The 21263-nt window shown below is 47.2% G+C and overlaps 2 protein-coding genes across 3 annotated transcripts in view; both read right to left on the reverse strand.

The window, feature by feature from the left end:
• gli3 (GLI family zinc finger 3) overlaps positions 1–13639 on the reverse strand; it is a 56096-nt gene extending 42457 nt beyond the window's left edge. Inside the window, exons 1-2 of the mRNA XM_085939262.1 lie at positions 13269–13639; positions 2217–2390 (exon numbers count right to left, since the gene is read on the reverse strand). Of these exons, the coding sequence (XP_085795388.1) occupies positions 2217–2349 (133 nt within the window). The 5' untranslated portion in view covers positions 2350–2390; positions 13269–13639. The remainder of the gene's footprint in view (positions 1–2216; positions 2391–13268) is intronic.
• Positions 13640–18725: 5086 nt separating this feature from the next.
• On the reverse strand, positions 18726–20916 carry LOC147041492 (C-C chemokine receptor type 9-like). 2 transcript variants are annotated; one of them, XM_085939190.1, is made up of 3 exons: positions 20864–20916; positions 20689–20755; positions 18726–19784 (listed from the first exon to the last, which is right to left on the reverse strand). In XM_085939190.1, the coding sequence occupies exons 1-3, from the start codon at positions 20914–20916 to the stop codon at positions 18726–18728; spliced, it is 1179 nt and encodes a 392-aa protein (XP_085795316.1). The 2 variants fall into 2 exon arrangements, with proteins under 2 accessions (XP_085795316.1, XP_085795317.1); XM_085939191.1 differs by lacking the exon at positions 20864–20916 and adding an exon at positions 20107–20112 and having other exon boundaries at positions 18726–19781; positions 20689–20745.
• Positions 20917–21263: the final 347 nt, after the last annotated feature.

Here is a 21263-nt window from a genome sequence, read left to right on the forward strand (position 1 = left end):
TGATCATTTAAATAGCCGCCTAAAAAGACGGCGGGCCGTCGACCCCTCCATCCCACCCCACCCCTCTTGCTGCTCTTCACCTGTCAGATTTTCTTCCCTTTTCTCCTTGAAAGCGTTCCTTTTGCTCGAGAAAGTTCCTGGCCAACCCCTTTGTTGTCCTTACTTGAACTGCTACCAACCCGCTCGTCAATTACACAACTTTCACGAGCCTCTCGTGATCCCTGCCCCACCCCCCAAGCATTCCAAGCCAGCCATTTTTTTTTTTAAAACCGCCCCACCAATTGCGACCATATCCTATTTTTTTTTATCTCAACAAAAGAATCTGAAGACTTTGTGGCCCACCTGCCTGTTGAATAAGGAGAGAAGGGGGGGGGGGGGGACCTCCGCTGAAGCCCCTTCCAATCACGGCATTGTCGCGGCGCAGTCGGCTCTTTTGAGTTGTCAGGAAAGAAAAAGGGGGTTTAGGGATCGGGGGAGGCCGAGGTGGAACGTGAGGGACACACAGAAGAATGGCACATAGGATGAAGCCACCTTTTAGTGGCCGACCACATCAGAGGGCTGTGCCAACAAGGACAACTCGGTGCCTGAATGAAACTTCCAATGGGGGGATACAACATCAACAGACTTCAAACTATTCCGTTATCGTTCGGATCTCGGGCCCACAGGGTTTCTGCGGACTTGGGACTTCTTCCGATGAGGGGAACCCGGACGGTGGTTTGGCAGCTGCTCACAATTACCTTTTTGTTTGGAAGGGGGATGCAGGTCAAAGTTGGGTGTCGTGTTACACCTGATAAGAGGTTATGAGTTCTGGCGGAGGGGAATGTGGCGTAATTATAACCTACCAAAGAATGCTGGCTGCCTTATGACTCCGATGATGGTCTTAAACTTCCGGTCTGGTGACTTTGAAGCCATGTAAGTAGATCGGGCATTCATCGACCTGAGTCGTTCTCACGGGACGGGGTAGGCTTTCACACGGCACAACGATTTCGAAGAATAGTTTCCACTATTCTACTTGACGCATTTCCCGCTCTGATACTTCAACCAGAGCTGAGGAATCGGTCGTGGACCCCCTTTCCAGCAACCTTCAGTAACTGTACCTTTCACACAGAACAATGAAAACCTCGAGAACTGTGAAGTGGTCTTAAATACAGAACAGGTGCAGAAACTAAATAAATGCCAGTCTTTCGGATCCAGCTCGGGATCCGGGAACCTCTACCTCATGCAGTTTTCCAAACAGTCATTACATCATCAAGAAAAATTCACAATTACTGAGCCAAATTATATCCTAGTTTTTTTTTTTCTCCACATACCGCCCCCCCCTCCCCTTCAACGGGCCCCTTTAATTAATAAAGCTGCGTCAGCCATCCGGCAATAACTTTTCTCAGGACGCTCTGGGATGTTCGGTATTACTTTAGCCACTTCCTGTGATAACTCCCACATGGAAGGAGAAAGTCGCCGCCACATTTTTACCCTGCACGTTGGGCACTTGGGATTATCCTGTTTGGCAGATGCTGCCGCTGGGGTCATCCACCTCCGAAGCCCCAAAACCAGTCCAAAATCCTCTTGCTGCTAATGAGGGCAGCTGCAGCTTAAGGGCAGTGATCTCAACTCTGATTTTGTTACATCTTTAGACTTTCCCGCTTCAATGTATATCTCGTCTGAATGCAAAACGGATAACGACGAGCGTAACGAGCTACACGGCATTCAGAAGAGCATCGATTGAAGGCATCGCTAGTGACAGTGTTATATATGGCGTGACTCACAGCAAAGCTTGGGAAAAAGGAGGTAAAGCAAACAGTCAGGAGTTTAAATACAGCTTTTGGGAGTTGCTCTGAAATGATATCATCGCGGTTAGAAAAACAAGCAGCGGGTCACGGACATCTGCGCTTAAATGTGATGACTGATTAGCTTATGTGGCTAGGACGTTTCTTTCTTTGACACCAGAATAGAAATTTAAGAAGTCAGCAAGACGCTTATAACAATATTGAATTTGATTCATGAATCTAGATTTTCACCTTTTAGGTAGCTACCCATGATACCTAGGTTAAGTAACTGACCGGGACACATTTGGGTAAAACACGATGCAGTGAATGTAGCAAGAAGGCTAACTGCTAAGGAACAAGGCTAGCTTTTACAATTAGCGTGAACTGGGGAACGGGTACACAACGTGGACAAAAAGTCTTGGGATCATCAGACGATGTTGACGTGTGTCGTACCGTTGGACGTAGTGCTGGAGGCCACCGCCTTCTCGCTGATGTCATTGCGCGCCGACGAGCCCTTGGTCGCCACGATGGTCTCCACCCTCTTCTTCTTCTCAGCTGCAGAACTGGCCTGGGACTGGGTTTCCATGGCGAATGCTCATTCCTCAGCACCGCATGGAGACGGGACAACTGAGGGGGAGGCAAAGGCAAGTAGCTTTGAATACAAACTTTACAGTTTCCAACTCAAACTGTACCAAAACTAAGTATGAACTTCCACAATGGTGCAGAGAACAAGAGTCGAGATCCATAATACAGAAAACGAGCCGCTCGGGTTCATTCCTTTCTAGCTATCTAATAATCTAAACTTATTTAGAAGTATGTCACCTTAAACTTACGACTTCCTGCCAAGAAAAAACAAGCCGCAAACACAACAAGACGAGATCTGGGATCTGACAAACAAAGTAAAAACGAGTGCAGATAGTCATGCTCGTGTTAGGCAGCGAGGAGAAACCTTAAGGGTATATACCGGAGTAGGAGTAGAAAAAAAAATGAAAAAAAAAATCAAAAACAATCCTGGAAAAACAAGGATTGTTTGAAGGCCCCATTGGGAATATGATGGTGCCGGGCAATTTTTCTTTCAAAGAATAAAAGGTGGTTGAAGCTAATGCCGTCTGTGGGTTTAGAAGCGAGCGCCGTGCCGCAGCGTGCCGTCTGGCAGTTCGGCACCTCTGAGGCCGTCTACAAACACAACACCATCCAGGTCACGCAGGTCTATGATTATTAGCCAGACAGCAGTGTGCAAGCCTTCATTGACACGTCGCTAAGTACAGGACAGGTCAACACAGAACTCAATCTAGCTAACTAGCTCATATGTAGCTTTGTCTATACTAGCAAGCTAGCTTGTTAGACGCCATGGAAAAATTTAGCCGAGACTGTCTAATTAGCCAACAGAGACATTTAATTGCCGTGCGCTCTGTAAACATGCTTGCTTTATTACAAGCAGACTTGGGGGTGGGAAGTGTTTTGTTTTTTTGGAGGGGGAGGAAGTAGCGAGGGCTAAACTTCAGACAAACACTGCGCGCTTTGTTTGTTTTACTTTTTTTTCTTCTTCCAAGCATGTCATCTATCCTGACCCGTAACAGCAGGCAGCATCTGTAAGCGATTGCCAGCTAGCCAAAGAAAAAACAAAGAAGAAACGAAAACATACACACACACACACACACAATTACTCCCCGGCCAATCAAAACAGAATTAAACAAAGCTCGCCGTCTAATGGCTCCCACATGACACGTAGAGCCGTCAAGCAGCTAAATACATTTTGCCAGGATGCCTTGACTCGGCAAACAGCCCGCGGGCCACACGTTTCCCACCACCAAATTATAGTTATTAAAAAGAAGAAAAAAAAAGAAAAAAGGAGTAAGGCATTGTTTTGTTGTTCCAGGAAACTACAAAAAAAAGAGCAAGTAAATAAAAGATGTGCTGTGCAATAATAGATTACAAGTGGTTGCATGTCTTTGGAATTGCACAGAAGCAGCAACCTTCTGCAAACAAGCACGTCAGGATTTATCTGCGGGCCTCCTTTTGATCCACACGTGAATGTTTTGAAACGAATGCTCTTGTATTTTTTTTTGGGGGGGGGTAAGAGAACCTGTCATGTCATCATCCATTACAGGCTTTGCCCTGTTTAGTAGTGAGGGCAATTGTTTTGGCTTTGTGATTATGTTTGTCGTATGAAGGCCTAGTTTAGTTTGAAAAACAACATCATTTTGTTGGAATAATGTCAGATTGTGGGCTTGGGAAAAAAAAAAAAAAAGGGAGAGAGAAAACAACCAAACATTTTTTCTGAAAAAGTTTAGGATTAAGTCAAGAGTTTATTGATTTATTTTCTTCTAATATCTATAATATAGGAAGACTGTCTTTCTTTTTTTTGGTGGGAGAAAAATGTGAAAAACTTTTGAAACCGTCCGTAAAGGTCAGATTTGAAATTTGAAAGAGCGCTTACTAGCTTGTGCAGGTGTGCCTAATGAAGTGTCCCATGAGAATTCCCGCACGATCCCAGCAGCCTTTCCACTCCGCCTGCAGTCTGATGATTAATCCTCATGTTGAATTTTCCTCACACTTGTAAGGAAAGAAGCGTGACGCTTAAAAAAAAAAAAAAAAATGTGTTGACTGTTGCAACGTGCCCCCCCCCCCCGCAGGTGAGCTCCACTGCAAGGAGATGAAGCGGATAGTGGGGTCAAGTTTGCCTTTTGTAGGGGGCGGCGAGGGGCATTCCGCCGGCAAACATTCCCAAGTCCGGCCCAGTGGAGCGTGTCGGAGCGGCTTTTTGTGTGCCGGCAGCTACCGAGCGGCAATTAAAAGCCAGAACTTTTCACCCCTAATCCCGCTGACCTTCGTGGCACGCCCTTCAGACGCAGTTGCGCACAATTTTTTTTGTTTTATATGTTTTGTTTTGCATCTTCATTTTGCTCCGTAATCCCTCCACGCAGAGAGCGAGGCCATTTAACAGGTTTAAAATGCTGCAATTCACACCAAAAAAACATCCTTATTTTTTAAGCACATTAGGCAAATCAATTTAACATAAATTATACGCCCGCCCGGCGCACAAAAGGCGACGAAGCGGAATGTCAAATTCAACACATCAAAGTGAAGAGCAAAAATAAACTCTACTTTCGCTTTTTGAATTTCAGAACAAACCTCCGGCACACACACAAAAAAACACAAAAAATGTGTTCAAAAAAGACGTACACAAGAATAAAGTTGTCATTTTTCTAAAAGTTTAGGAAGGAAATTGAATTTTGCGTGAAAATCCGTTGGCATAATATTGAAAGTATAATTTTTTAATTTTTTTTGAATGAATGTGTGCAATTTCCATGGTGAGATGTTGGTTTGGATTGGGTGCACTTTCTCCTCCCCCTCCAGGCAAATACAAGCTGCTGTATTTGTGTTCATTTCATTAGGGGGACTGTTCAGTGTCGAGGGTCCCGCCGTCCCCCTTGAAGGAGGGGGATGAGGGGCTGTTGGAGGGCGGGGCGGGGCGAGGGGGGGGGCAACTGGGGGCGGCGCAGCATTCATCATCATTACATCAGCGACCACCGAGATCTGCTATCTGCGTCTTATCACGAGTGCACCGACGCCGCAAGTCGGAGGGGAGGGAAGCGATGGAGACGATTGGGACAGATTGCCAGTGAAAAGGGGGAGGGGGGGGGAGTATGTGTGTGTGTGTGTGTGTGTGTGTGTGTGTAGGTGCCCCTGCATGCCTGCGCATGTTTTCCCGGGTGTGTTTTTGCAAATTTCACAGCTATGCCAACAACATGAAGGTTCTGCTGCACAGCTGGAACAACTAAAAACACTCCAGGGGCGAAGGGGGGGGGGGGGGGGATTGTGCTTAGGCTATAGGGGTGAGGAAGGGGAGGGCTGCTGGCGGTGTCTAAGCCCTGCAGCAAGATTATACCAATTTGCAATGAAAGCGAATGGCGTGCACGTGTTTGCATTGGATAAGGTGTTGGGCCGACCCGGCCGGCAGGGCCCCTTCCCGAGCTCACCTCACGTGGTCAAAAGTTGAAATATCATCAAGAGTAAAATTGGATTTTTTAGTCTTGCTAAAAAAGAAAATGCTAATTATCACCAATTAACTTTCGAAATGGAAGACGATTTAATGCTAAAAAGTCGTTTCGCATTTTCCCAAGAAGACTTTTCGGGGCTTTAAGTTGCGCAATCAAATCCATTTCCGTACTTTCAGGTCAGCGACTCGTCATTGTTTGCGGCAAATTTTGCAGCCTTGTTTGATTTGTCGGTCGTGTCGATTGCGAGCGGCGTCTGTTTATATTTTGCGTCAAGGACAAACAGTAGCTTGGAGCGGCGCTAATAGGATTACCCCCGTGAGCCGACGACCTCTCCACTTGCGGCACAATGCCGCCGGGAGACCCGAGCGCATCTTACATTCCTGCCCAACAAACCCCGCACGATGTAATCGCGATGCTTACACAACGCCTCTTTTTTTTTTTTTTTTTCCCTGTTTGCCACGCCGGCTACGCGGCAGATAAGGCCCCGAATAAAGCCAGCGCGGCACAATGGCATCCTCGCTGGTGTTGTCCCCGACTCCAAAGCGTATTAAAGTATTATTTCGATATTTTTGAGCGGTCGCCTTTGATGCGAGCGACACTTTCCTGACGCGCGGCGGAAATGCTTATTCAGCGCTGCGGTGGTACAAAATTCAGATTAAGACACAAGGAAGGTCCTTGGGAAAGTTTTTGCTTGGCTCAACTTTGACTTGCTTGAGCCCTTAATTTGCCTCTTTAAATCTCCTTCTGATACGAAATGTATTTCTTTGTTACTTTCAGTGACTCCGTCAGTTGATCGTGCCTTCTAATTATTCTTTCAGCATCTTTTTGGTTACCGTCGCCGTGACGACGTGATTAATGGCGACGTGGCGCGAGGGTCTCCGAGGCCGCGGGCCCGACAACAAGTGCCGGGGAGGGGATAATACGCAATAATCACGGCGGCAGACAATCAGGCCAGGGTCTATTAGCTGAGCCCATCAGGAAGGCTAAGTGAGAAATGAGCTCTTCCCAAGCGCCTCCTCGATTCACCCCCCCCCTCCCCCCAGTCATAATGTTTACTTGAAGACTGGGCCGGATGCCCCAGTGGCCGTTTTTTATTGGCTCTGATTATGTCCCGCGCTAGTCCCGGGCGACGCCATTTCAAGGCCATTAACGGCTTGCAAATTGGAGCCGATGAAGTCTTCGAGTCCAAGTCAGGCGGCGGCGAGATGAAGTCCCGCCCAAACGCACACGGACGGCTGAGGAGGCGAGACGTCGGGATGTAAAAGAATGCACGATGAGGCCCAGCCTGAGATGCGCCACGGGAGGAATGCGGCGGGAAAGGGAGGGGGGGATGGATGGCGAGGGAGGAGGGTCTTTAATGTTGCACTTCCTGCACGGATGGGAAACCTTCCAGGGGGTAAACGGCGGGTTACGCATTCCGAGCGTGCCGAGAGCGATGACTTTGCCGCGGCCGCACGTTGACTTTATCTTTTGGAAGACGGCGGCCGGATTCCTGCCGTGACATCACGGCGCCTGCTCAACGTGATGCCTTCTCTTGAAGTGTGACCCAAACTCCAATATACCTTAAGTTACTCCTTCACTTACGTGACTTACTTGGCGGAAGTTGACTTAAGATTTGTGTGTGCGTGTGCGCGACTCGGAAGCGACAGCGGTGGAGGTGCGCGCACATCAAAAGCCGAGCGCGGATGTCGTGATGAAGTCCCGCCGACTTTGGAGACGTCTCGTTTCCTTTGCTTTACGCGCCGGCGCCTCGCTTCGATTCCATCCTGACTTGCAGAGGGTGCGCACACACACACACACACACACACACACACACACACACACACACACACGCCCCCCCCCCACACACACACTAGGGGTCTCAGAGGATTTGCTGCACCTCACCCGAGCGTACACGCATGCACACTGATGGGAAAGTCGAAGCAGTACCGGGGGAGCTGCGGGTGTTGCAACACCCGCATTTTTTTCCAGTTCTGTCTTGCCTGCGGCACGTCGGCCAAACGTAGGCTGACGTCAGGATGAGAGCGTCTTAATGAAGACGTGCGGGGGGGCTTTGCGCCTTAACTGGAAGTTGAGCGCAGGACAATAAGCTCGGCCCTCTCGATAGCGCGGCGAAGACATCGGCCTCATCGATCAGCCGTCGCTCCCGGACGCAAGGCGGCAAAGTCCTGCGGGTCCTGGTATGGAAATGGCAGCGGCCGCAGCGCTAATGGCTTATTAGCCCACGTTAGCTGGTTTGCATTGATTGCCCCTCACCCGCACAAACGCCAGAGGGATGACAGCGGTGTTGTAGCGATTCTCTAATCACATGGCAGCTTGTTTCAATAAAGCAACATTAACATAAACCCGGCAAAGGCGCAAACCTGGCCGGCCGGGTGCGTGCGGGTGGGGGGAAGACACGGCAGATTAGCCGGTAACGCACGCCATATGCGGCGAGTCGGCACAGACTTTTTTTCTGGTTTCGCATTAAAAAGTCATTTTGAGGCTGGCGTGTGCACCCCGAAGCAACAGGTGGCGACGTAAGCGCAAAGAACTGCGTCAAGCCGCCATAACAAAAATGCTTACGGTCTTTCCTAAACTTTTAACCTTCAACATCCAAACAATTTTGGTGCACCCTTAACTCAAGGTTCATTTCCAATAGCCAATAACCATGACCCAATACAGATTGGGGTTCAAAGGGTGCAAAAAAAAATGATGCACAGGTAGAGTCATATTCAGTAATGGGAGGAGACAGAGACTTAGAGGCGCCACACACACAAAAGCTTTATAAATAATTCTAAAAGCTAACGGGATGCCTTGTCAACGTGCGCCGTGGCTTCACACACACACGCAAGAGAAGAGGGGAAAAAAAAAAAAAACACAAGAAAGGTCAATTTTTGTGAAGACACACACACACGGAGAGCGGTGCACTTATCATGCAGGGCAGCCCAAGACAGCGGAGAGCTGTCATGTAAATCTCTTTGTGAAAGCAGCTTTGGGGGGGTGCTAGTGAGGGGCTTACACACCGCTGAGCCCCGAGGTGCAGCTACACACTCCACTCCACTCGACTCACTACCCCCCCCCCCCCCCCACCGCCGCCACACCTCCCTTCGTGCTCATTCTCACACACACACGCTCACTTCACATATTTCCTGCATTTTTACTTTGTGAGGGGAAAAAAATGGGTCAGTTTGACCCACAAGGTACATTACTCGAGATTGCGCACCCACGCACTCCCACCCCCCCCCCACCCCTGACCACAACCCGCCTCCTCAGGGTCCAAGTCTGGACTCCCAGAGGCCGCGGTGACTAATGTCCTGCCCGGGTCCAGACAATGACTGGGCTCACACGTGGGGCAAAAGTTGAGGAGGAATCAGGTGGCTCCAGGCTTGGAGGGGGGGCGGGGTCAGCCACCTTTGACAAATGGACGCCTGGGTGGTGGCCACGGAAGCTTTGAACAGAAAGTGAGAGTGGGAATAGAATGAATTCTTTGGCTTTCTTCATGAATAAGATCTACTTCCCACAAAGCTGCATCCTGACATACGATTGTATTAAAAGCAAACTGGTCGGACGAGTGGGAGCCGTTTTTGCCGGCGCCCCCCCCCCGTCCCCCCACGTACGTACACATGTTTTCCTCTTCTTCGTACATTTTTGCCTGTCAGCGCGAGGCCGCCCACACAACTTTGCCGTAAAGTTCAGGCGGCGTGATGACAAACTGTTATTAAAAATGTCTCCCTCTCTTTCAAGGAACTTGGCGCCCCCCTTTTTCCTAGCCCACCTCAAGCCCCCCCCCCTCCCGCAACCCTGAAAGGAACCGGGCTTTGTCTGCAGAGCAAAGGAGCGAGGTATCCTCCCCTTGCACCCCCTTCCCCAGCATCCCAAAAACCGTGTTCCTCGCTCCCCGTGGAGTATTGTTAAAACACACCCCCTTCCCCAAGCCCCCCCCCCCTTAAACCAGCATGCTTTGCATGAGAAAAAACGATTAGTCTTCAAATGCAGCACTGTCAAAAGGGGTGCGCAGGGAGCCGGGGGCAGAAGTTTGCTCCGGTAGTTGAGTTTTTTTTTTTTTGTTTCTCTGAGTTGAGGACGACGAGGCACCGTTGAAGCCGCTCGCTCGCCCGCGTCAGCATTCTTCACAAGATACGGGAGCAAGAAGAACGCTCTCCAGTCTGTGCGGAAATGAACAGCAAGGAAAAAGTGGGGGGGGGGGTCCTTTCAGGTATTAACCCCGCGACATCCTGGACAATGGGCCCCTCGTCCACGTCCACTTAAAGATGCTGCGAGGCTCCAAAATGAAAGACCACACTGAAAAGAAGTCGGGCCTCGGATAAAAACACTTTGGAGCCGTTTTTGTCCCAGGAAGAATCAGTTGTGTTGAACTTTATGGTGCACTCTGTGAGGACTTGATCTGTTTTTTTTTTCTATTTAGAAACCAGGCCGGCCTTCGTGTCTTCTTCAGCAAAAGGTCGCAAGGGTCACAGAGCCACTAAATATGCTCGCCGATATATCTGAAATGACGGCGGACCTTCGTCCTCCTCCTCCGTGCGTGCACCTTATCCAAAGACATCGCTTGGCTTGAAAGGTGCCTTTAGCGGCTCCTTGAAGCCGAGGGGGGGTGGGGTGGGGGGGCTCGGGTCCCGCTCTGGGACAATGATGGTTGGAGGTTGCAGAGGGGGGAGACACATAGCATATTAAATGGGCCGTCGGAGCTGGGTCGGTCCGCACGGAGGTAGATCTGAGGCATGCCCTGAAGGGACGGTCGGCTGGGGGATTAGCGGGCCGACGAGGAGGAACCCTCCCGCGTCCGCCTTTCCTTAGCCCGCTCGCACGCTAACGCCTACTTTTGCGACTTTAAATCCTCAAAGCAAGAGGAAGTCTGGGTGACCAAGCGGTGGCCCAACTTGGCCGGGATGCCCTCACACTGGGGCAAGGAGAGCCACCCGCAGTTTAAGCACACACCAAAAAAAAAAAATAAAAAATCATGACAGCGAGTTGAAATGATTTTTATGCTACTGTAGGGTTGAAAACATAAAATGCCGATGAAGAGCAACTGGAGGCGCCGTGGGTTGTTGCGACAAACAAACAAGCCACGACAAGCGCACAATTATCTCGGAAAGGAAAGTCAACTTCCTTCTCACAACGCACGCATTAGCAACACAACAGGGCTCATTAGCGCCTCTCGCCTGATATGCACTCGCGCTACTCGGGTGTGTGTGTGTGCGTGTGTGTGCAAAAGGAGAGGCCATAGCTCAAGAAGCTAATAGAATGTCACCTCATCGCATTAACATGACAGGCTCCATTCTACGGGGGCAGCGGGGCACGAGGGGGGGGCAGTGTTGGGAGAGAGCGAGCACAAACTCTGCATAATTTGGACTTTTCAAGTTGAGATAAACGCTATCGGCATTATTGGTATGATGTCGGCGTTGGAAATAAAAAAAGAAGCTTCGCATCTTGAACGGCGGCACATTTATCAGCGTCCTAAGTGTGAGATGAATTTTTGGGGAGGGTGTGTCTGTTCCGCAACAGTCACCTTGACTCCTGCTTGCCCTGAAATAAAACTGGCTCAAACATTTTTCTTGGGAATTACGTGGTTTGGTTAGGCTTCATGTTTTTATGACTTACAAATACAGAACTGAACAAGAAAATTTACATTGCCATCAAGATTTTTTTTATCTTTATTTTTGGCCCCGTGGCACAAATTTTATCCGATTATTTTTAGGCATCTAGATTGCCTTTTTTTTTTTTTTTTACACAGGAAATGTTAACTGCTCCACATGTTTTAAAATAATAAATATATATGTATATATTAATCAAGAAAAGAACACACATTTGAAAAAACTATTGCAAATATTATATATTGATAACACAATGTCATCTAATATTTGTTGCCACTCTCAAAATATTGTCTAAACTTTAAAAGGAGTCATCAGGAGTCATCCCAAAACATAAAGAAGATAAAAACAATTTGCAACTGCATATAAAAATCAGATTGCAAATGACGCTCATCTCGTCATTTCAAGATTGATTTTTTATTTTAACGGCTTAATTTTTAGACTGGAGACAATTCAATCAGGTTTAGTATCAAAACATCGTTGTTGTTTTTTTGCCAATGGTCCAGGTGTGAAAAAGACGAGTGCGGCGTGGTGCCGATGACTCTGGCACGAGGAAACCCGATAAGCCAGCGAGCACATCAAATGTGGAGCAGCTGGCTGCGACTTTCAAACAAAATATCTCCACATGTGGATGCTTTTCATGTGGCCATAACCCCCCCCCCCCCGCTTAAGAAAATGAACATAAACTTGCCCTCTAGTGCATAAACACACGCGTGAGTCATGCAATAAGGGGATTTCACATTTATGGCTTTGGGACTGGGAAGATTGAATTTTTTTTTTTTTTTTTTTACAAGAATGCAGAAAAAAAACAGACTAACACGGATTTTTTGAGATGGCCTTAAAACATAATGTAAAAGTCTTTAATTTCTCCTTTTCTATGTGACGATATGTAACGTAAAAGACATGACATTCAATTTGGTAAGTGTCAATTTCATATTTATTCTGTGTATGAAAGTCATAATCAAATGGAGTACACTTTAGAGTCATCTGAATATTGTCCTCTATAAAAAAATTGTGTGACACGTGCAGAATGTGTGTTTGACCTCTGGCTCATGTTTTCACACACACAGAAAATTAAAGCAAAGATGCACGTGTGTCTCAACTGTTTTAACTGCCACTAATAACAATAATAAAATTCATATTTCCAAAAATATTATTAATAACGTGAGATACAATTGGATAAACAAGACACACACACACAGGGCTTGTTTAAAAAGTTTCAAATATGTAACATTCCACAGACAATTTTAATCTCAATACTAATAATAGCGGCAAATTCATAATGACGATGAAAAGTATATGATGCATTATGTGTGCGCGCGCGCGCGCATCTGTTCTGGTTAATCGTTTCAACATGAAGCGCAAAAAGCACAACACAAAAAAAAAATGCAACAAACTTCAACTCATATTAATAAGCATTATAAGCAGAACCGTTATGGAGTAAATCTTGATGTGTGAGTCTTAAATGCTACAAACATAAACGTGTGCGTGCGCGCGCACACACACACACAAAATAAACTAATGCAACTACGACTAACGCTTATCATAAATGTATGAAATTCATTGCGCGTGTGTGTGCAATTTCTTGTTAACGGTTTCAACAAGTCACAGACACACACACACACACACACACACACAGTGAAATATGATCACACATGCCCCCTACACACACACACTCACTCATGCACGCACAAGCGCGCGCGCGTTTTTGGCGTCCAAAAAGTTGTTGCAGCTCCAACCCATTTGCTCGCCTTTTGTGACACACAACATGAGAATTCAAAGTGGTTCTGCCAAAGTTTGCACCGAAAGCGCGCACAAAGTTTGCCCGCAAGTCAACTTTGAGAGGAACTTTAGCGAGGTTCCTGAGTTTGTTGAGTGCGTAAAATGCGCGTGGAATCAGCAAGACTTACTTGCGGTTGTCTTTCTGGGCCTTTTTTGCAAAGTTCCTCTCTGTCACGTCGGGAGCAGATGCGCCTTAGGAGGAATTCTTCTTCTCCTCCTCCTTGTTTTTCTTCTCCCTTTTCCACGCTGCAACTTCCAAACAGCGCGACCAGAGTTGGTCCTCCTCCTCTTCTCCTCCTTGTTCTTTTTCTTCTTCTCCTCCTTCTTCTTCTACTCCTTTCGTGGCTTCTTCTTCTTTGGGCGTCTTTGCTGCCTTCAAAGGCCGTCGGACAAATAAACGTCCAGTACAGCCCGCCACTAAAAGTGTGCGGACACCCCCCCCCCCCCCCCTAAAAAGAGAAAGGAGAATGTGTGCGGCGCGTTACTCTGGTGCTGTTGCGTTGAGTGCGCCTTTTTTTTCCAGAAGAGAGGACGAAGTGTGGAACTCCAGCTGCTCGTTCCCCCCCCCCCGCATGACTCCTCCCTCCTTCAACTCCACACAGCCATCCTCCTCCTCCCCTTTTTTTTCGTACCCCCTTCCCGTTTTCCCACCGCCTTCTGCATCCACTTACTTGGCGCAACTTTTTTTTTTTTTTTTACACTGAAGTGTGCACATTTTTATAAATCGACGTTGTGCAAGATTACATGACACGCATGTGCTCCGAGGCAATACTTCTTAAACTTTTTGACATCAAGTAAGCCCTTAAAAAATACTTTTTTTTGGGGGAATGATCAATTTTCCTTATTTTACTCTATTTGCAAAAATGCAAGACCGAGTGTTGGTCATTATGCAAAAGCCGATGTATTCCTGAAAGGGTGGTCTGCGTCGTTGAGGATGTGAACACAGCCCGATGGAGCCATTTGTTTTGGCATTTACTTGTTGGCAAAGTCTTTATTTTTAAAATTGTAAAAGAATATAAGGCCGGAGAAAATATGGAAAGATCCTTAATTTGCAATCAATCGATCATTCAATCGGCGGCCGGTGTCACAATAAACGATGGCGGTTGCCATCAATAAACTTATTACAGTCATGCCGTTGAACTTTTTGGGAATTCATCAGGATGTCTTCGTTAAGGATGACGTCGCCGGTCCGCCCACATCCACAGAAGGGTTGCCATGACGACAGCGAGGGTGTGGCGTAATAGCGCTGTTAGCCGCCGCTCATCTGGGCCTCATTCCCATCACGTCAGGTCCTTGTTAGGAGCTCGCGTGTGCGTGTTGGGGGGGCGCGCATTGGGGCAAGAGGAGTGGGGTTCCCCAAAGTATTCCATCAAAGAGGGGCCAGGATCTCGGGGATTGCGATTGTGCCCGCAGGCAACTCACCCCACGTTCGCTCTTGCTCACATTCCAAAGTCGGACCCGGCGAGCCAAAGCACACATCAAAAGCACCTCTGCGCTCGCCAAAGCCATTGACGAGGAAAAAGAGAAGGGAAAAAAGAAAAGGAAAGAAAGAAAAAAAGGTTCGAGGGGTCCCGTCACGCCTTCCCCCCCCTCCCCACCTTTGAGCTCACCATCTTACCCCAATTAAGGAGTGGTCGCTGCAAACACACACACACACAGAAGAAAAGAAATGTGGATCCCAAGTTTGGCAATCACAATAAATGTATCGGAAAATGTTCTATATTTATTTTTATTTCGAATCTTCCGACTGAGCGAAGGAAGGCTGCAGCGTCCAGCTTCTGTTTGGAAAAAAATTAAAAATAAATCACACAATATTTTCTGCTTATTGTGCAAGTTTCATGACCATCTGATACACTTGACGGACATGGTGCAAACTCGTTGACATCGTGCGAGCTCGTCAACTTCAAAGTGGTTTTCGAGCGGCCAAGCGGGATTTTGGGGTCGGGACTTTCCGCATTTTGTTTTCTTGTTCCTTACTTTTGTCCATGTAGCACCTTTAGCTTAGCTTTTTTTTTTTTTTTCTTCTTTGCTAGGCCTCATTAGCCAGTCAGTCGCCCCCCCCCCCCAAAAGGAAATTTGGGGGGCTTCTTATGCATCCCTGGGAAATAATCAAGTGCTCAACTTGGGCAATTGAGGCAAATTGCGGGCGCAGTGACGGCCGGCGGGCGCACTTTTCACGCCGGCTCCAAATGACGGCGGCATCATGAAAAGGCCCCCGCGCTGCGGCGCCGCGGCCTCCTTCCTTATCAGGCGGGATTAAAAGGGAATCGTGAAACAAGCCGCGCCTTTGCAGCCTTGTGTGGCATGAATACGATTATCTAATGGGTTCCAGCGGCGGCGACGGCGCCCATTCCGCCAGACCTTTCCCAGACTATCTGCTGCCCGCGGCCCCTCGCCGTCCTCCTCGCTTCGACTCCTCCTTTGCCGCCAAAGTCATTACGGCCGCCGTCTATCAGAAGGCAGAGCGATAAATCCTCCCTCGGCTCCTCCGATCGGAGCGTCTTGCTCTTGTAAGTTCAACAGACAAAAAGCACTCAAGGCACTTATCAATATTCAGATTTTTTTTTTTCTTCTTTTTGTCTCAATGTGGGTCACATTTATGCAAAGCCACTTCAAACTTCACAAAATCGTATTACATGGCGGCCATGTGCGAGGAGGCCTCGTGTCGCCAAACTGGGACAAAATTGCAATTTGGGGTTTTGGCTCCAAAATATAAACAACCCGTGATGCTGCGGGTCAAATTGACCCGCTGTGAATAGAGACACTCACATCATCCACTACTTTGCTAATCTCATCGTTTTGTTCCTTCAAATCTGCAAGTCATTTTGAACCCAGAGAGAAGTAGTGTTCATTTTGGACACCACTTGATCTGTGGCATGTTTATGTTCAAAATTGATGATCATAAACGATTACAAGAATTCCACAGAGGATAAAGAATAAAGTTTGCTCTCTTGACATTTCATGCTAGTGTTTGTTTTTTAATAGAAAGGTGTAAAAAATCTACATGTACTTGTAGATCATGTACAAATGTTGCAAAAAAAATTCACTTTACAGTTTCAACCTGACCAAGAAACATAAAAAAAAGACTCCGTCTCCTAAAACAGGGAGAAACACAAACAAGAATCTGACGGGTCACCGGGTTTAAACGACTTCAATCATATTTATGCTAGTTTCGCTAACCTGTCTATGGCGTTTTGTATTGTGTGTTAGCATTAAGCTAGCAGACTTGCATAAAACAATTTGGTAGCATGTTGGCGTTTCACACTCACGTGCACAAATGCTCACACTCGCATCCCGGGAGCATGCGAGCTCCCCCCGGGACCGTGTTAAACCAAAAAAAAAAAAAAAAAAGGCATCAATATTTGATCCAGCTGCTGTGTTTGTGGTCCATATCATCAAAGTGAAGCGCGCCGCTTTTGTTTGGCCTCTTCGGCAGCATTCGTCTCACGGCCGGCCGCGAGACGCTCGGCGGCGAGGCCCAACGACGCCCGCTGATCGCTTTATTATCCGACATTAATAATCTATCTTTCTCTTTTATCAGCTGCACGCCTTCTTCGTTTAGCCCTTGACGAATGCGGGAAGGATGCAAAGACAGCAGGATGGAAAACAATTTGGATTTTGAAAATTGCTCCAGAACCACCTTCGGTCACTTCGGAGGATGTCGGAGGCCTCCTGAGAGCCACGAAAAAAGCCAGCTCAGAAAAGACAGCAACATTAACAAGATCTCCTCAAATTCAAGACAATCATGTCCTGATGTTGTAATAATTTAACAATGATAACATACAAGAAGATATTACATATTTGTATTTATCACATATTTGTATTTATAAATTATTGTAATAGATTTTTATGGCAACAGCATTTTATATTTGAAGAACTAACCACCATTTATATTTATGTAATAATAATAATAATACTAATAATAATAATGTAGTATTACTAAGCTCTTAATGTGATTCAGTAGCAAGTTGACAAATAAGCAGATAATAAACATGGTTCCAAAATGACATTAGCAACTCTCCGATGGTATCACTTTTAAAAAAATGAAGATGATCATCTTTTTCCAAGTACTATGTGATGGCTTTACATGGCGCGGGTGTACCTAATCTACCGTCCTGTGAGTGTAAATCATTGTGTCAGCCGTTTATGGATGCTCTGCCGTCACAGCGACACGGACGGTGACTAACGACACTGGCTCTTATCACGCTGGCGATGAGTGACGTCAAACGGAAGCGGCGTCTCTTATTCTCGGCTGAATGATGAGCAAGATTGTGGGCCGCTCCAATGCCGAATGTACTTTTCGTTTCATTCCATGCGGGGCCTACTTTTGACCCTTATGCTATTCTTCTCTGCTCCACTGTGGACCCACTCCAACCAAGTCTGAGAGGTCACATATGCTAGCTCACCACTTTAAAGACCTGAACACACACATGTGCACACACACAAGGTTCCTTCCACAATTGCAGCAAGATGGATGGCGTGTCCCCCCCACTACAGGTGCTGCTCTACTTTGGGAGCCTTTCACATTTTTCACTGCACTCCCCGGTGGTGATTAAACAAAGAGTGCATCCACAACACACTGGATTCGTTTAAAGGCACGCTATCCATCTTATCTAATTGTTCTCGTTCTAGTTATAAGGAGGTTCATACTGTGCGGCTACATTGGTAGTCGATAGGGGGCGCTCCTATCCGCTATAAAGTGCAAGAAGGGCTTTTTTTTTAAATATATTTACGTGCAAGCTACGCCACCCTGTGGCCAAAAGCAGACATAACGCGAGCGAGCAAACGCTCCAATGTCGCGATGGTTGTTTTATATTTAAGTCTTTTTGAGATGGGTAAGAAAAAAAAATTCTCCAGATTTTCGAAACGTCTCAAAGTGGTTAATAAGACGTGAGACTGTGAGGTCATATATTTTAGCGTTTTTAAAGAACAAATATATCAAATGGGTTGTGCAAGAGGATATGATCTCTTTTTGGAATGGAGTTTCTCTTTTTTTTTTTTTTTAATAGTTGACAGCCACTTCCCGTTTCAGGAGGTTTTTTGTGAATCTTCAGTAATTAAAATAACATTTGGCATCTAGGAAACTAAAGTAAGAAAATCTACTTAAAATTTAATGGAGGTGAGAGCGCCTTGTCTTCATTGTTGGCAACTTTCTATGGTGACAGTTGCAGCAGAGTTCTCACCTGAAGGCCACAAGGTGCAGCAGACTGTGGCTGACCGCAACACACGAGGTTCTCTGGAGGTCATGTGCCCAACATGCCAGTTTTTTTTTTTTTTTCCCCTCCAACCACATACACATGAGACAGCTTGCCAACTCCCACGTGACCGTGATTTGTGCAAATTGCGCCACGGCATTTCAGCCAAGTGCAAAGTCACAGATTCCAAACAAGTCTAATTTTAGCTGGTTGAACATTTGCTCACCTGCAACGGTTATTGTCACTCTCACAGCAGAAATAGACTCTGTTTTTTTTTTTTTATATTTGTATCTGAAAATAAAGAATACATTTTTAAAGCATACATTAGAAAAAAAGTGACAATTCAAATTTACTCAACGCTATTTACATTTGTACAAGAAGGTCTACCGTTCATAGAGAGAGCGCCGGGGTGGTTTCAGTGTCGGTGCCGAGGGACGGGCGCTTAGGGGCCACTTGAAATTTGGCGACCCCGCCTTTGGCCGCTCCTGGAACGCACGAGCGGAGCAGCTTCAGCAGGTCTTGCCTGAAGCGCACGCCGACAAAGACGTACAAGAAGGGGTTGAGGCAGGCGTGCGTGTAGGCCAGGCTCTTGGCCACCTGGCCGGCGACGTCGAAGCGCTTGACCACAGCGCAGTCGGTGATGGTGGCGTTGGCGGCCTGCGAGGCCTCCACCATCAGGAGCCCGTTGTACGGCAGCTGCGAGGCCAAGAAGGCGAAGACTACCGCCAAGACCACACGCAGGGCCTTGTGCTTCTCGAAGTTCCTGGCCCGCAGAAGCGTACGGATGATGACCGAGTAGCAGAAGACCATGACCAGAAGTGGCAGGACGAAGCCAAAGCAGATCTGTAGGGCTAGCACCAGGATCTTGGTGCGGTTGAATGCGTTGTTCCAGTAGAGCAGCACGCAGAAGGACGACCCGCTGGCGTCCGTTTTCACGCGGGCGAAAAGGAATTCGGGCAAGGCGAAAAGAGCCGAGATGACCCACACGGCCACGCAGGTCACTTTGCTGTACAAGAGCCGCTTCTCCTTCCAATTCTGAGCCTTGGTGACCTGCACGATGGCGATGTAGCGGTCCACGCTGATGCAGGTCAGCAGGAAGGTGCCGCTGAAGAAGTTGATCTTGTAGACGGCCGACACCGTCTTGCAGAGAACCCCGCCCACGTGCCAGCCTTTGACGGCCTCGGCCGCCCAGAAAGGCAGCGTACAAAGGAAGAGGAGGTCGGCCACGGCCAGGTTTAGCAGGTACACGTCCGTCATGGTCTTCAATCGTTTGCGTGCGGTGCTGTAGATCCACACCACCATCAGGTTGCCCACGGCGCCCAGCGCAAAGATGGTCCAGAAGAGGGGCGGCTCGTACCGGCCTCGGAACTGCCTGACCCAGCTCCTGTCGCACATGCCGCTCATCTCGGTAGGGCCCGTGTCGTAGTCGCCCGAGTAATCCAAAGACTCCTGATGAAACAAACGCAAGATCATTAGCAACAATAAACCCCTGATGGAAAAATAATAAATGACTAGAAGAATCTGATACTGCCATCTAGTGGTGGGGGGTCTGAAGTGACATGCTGGCAGCTTTGTTGTCAAGGCCATCCTGTCTCAAGGTACTTCTGCTTGTTTAGTGCCGAGTTGACCTCAAGAGAGATTTTTGTTCTTTTCGTTTCCTGTCATGTATGTTCTGAGCTCCTGGCAAAGATGCGGAGATGTGACATCAAACGCTCATGCAGAGCGAATGCGTCTCGTGCAGCTGCCTGGAGAAACCACATCGCTGCACCACTTCCTGCTATCCAAAGAGTGTGCTCAACGATCCTTGGGGTGGGGGGCGTTAGGGGGGGGGCTGTTTAGATGAGGGTCGTAGATAACAATGGTAGGAAGTGACAATCAACTGTTTGCCTAACTTGAAACTACCTTGCTGTGTTATTCTTGATTTCAGATTTGAATTCGGTATTGTCAATTCCTGGGGGGGGGGGGGGGGGCATGGTTAACTTGGTTATCTTAACTAACACAAAATTCTGACTTTGGGGTTCCAAGAGTGCATGTGTGGATATTTAATCTTTTTTTGTTGTTGTTATTTATATCAATTAGCGACTTGTTCAGTTAATATTGGGAGCATCATCTCACATACGACCAATTTTATTTTCATTCCAATACATGTTGAAGCAAGCCAGTTATATTGTATTTCTACAAACACATGATTAATTTTTTTCCCCTAAATACAGTTGAAGCAAAAGTTTAGCTAAAAACAAAAATCCCAAAATGTCAATATAAGCCACAATATAAGGAGTTAAAAAAAAGGAAGCTTGAAAGGGAAGTCAAACTAAACATGTTTACTCCAAAAGCTAAAAGACTAAATACTCACCGTAATAAAGTCATCAGTTGGTGTTGTCATATACGCCGAAGGGATGAAATCTGCCATGTTATCTGCAAATAATAAAAAAAAAAGTTTCATGAGCTCCTCCATATCCGTTTTAACAAGCAGTCAAATTTTTAGGACTGATGAACAAAGCAGCGAATGTTTTACCTTGTTGGGGGGGGGGGGGGGGCGTGAGTGCACGAGCTCTTCTCGTTTTGTGTGAGTGCGACTCATCCTCGGCCGTCTTTTATGACTGCTCAAGGTCACGTGCTGATTGTTCCAAGTCCATGCCAATCAAGGTGGGGGAGCCTTTACGCTTCAAGCCGCCTCCCCCCTTGAACCGGACCCACGAATTTTGATCTATGCCTATTAGACCGGAACCAAAACAATTTCTTTCCACAGATGAAGTTTCAGATCAAATTTTGAAAAAAAAAGCTTTGTGTGCACAGGTGGAGCACTCAGCATGAGTGACGCGTGAAATCCAAAACTTTCAGGTGCGGGTGAAGAGTGGAGACGGCCGACGAAGACGCAGCCGGGACAGCTGTGGGGAACGTCTTGGGCGTCATTTGACACTTTTTGCC

The sequence above is a fragment of the Syngnathus leptorhynchus genome, chromosome 19 (genome assembly GCF_054491065.1).
Source record: "Syngnathus leptorhynchus isolate UIUO chromosome 19, UIUO_Slep, whole genome shotgun sequence".
Lineage (NCBI taxonomy): Eukaryota > Metazoa > Chordata > Actinopteri > Syngnathiformes > Syngnathidae > Syngnathus > Syngnathus leptorhynchus.

Bases quoted from the DNA above. Each gene is read 5' to 3' on its own strand.
- LOC147041492 (XM_085939190.1), bottom strand. From the start codon at position 20,916: ATGAGTCGCACTCACACAAAACGAGAAGAGCTCGTGCACTCACGCCCC. The intron at 20,756-20,863 runs CCCCCCCAACAA...TTTTTTATTATT, and splicing joins GTGCACTCACGCCCCCCCCC to TGCAGATAACATGGCAGATT. The intron at 19,785-20,688 runs GTGAGTATTTAG...TTGTTTCATCAG, and splicing joins CAACTGATGACTTTATTACG to GAGTCTTTGGATTACTCGGG.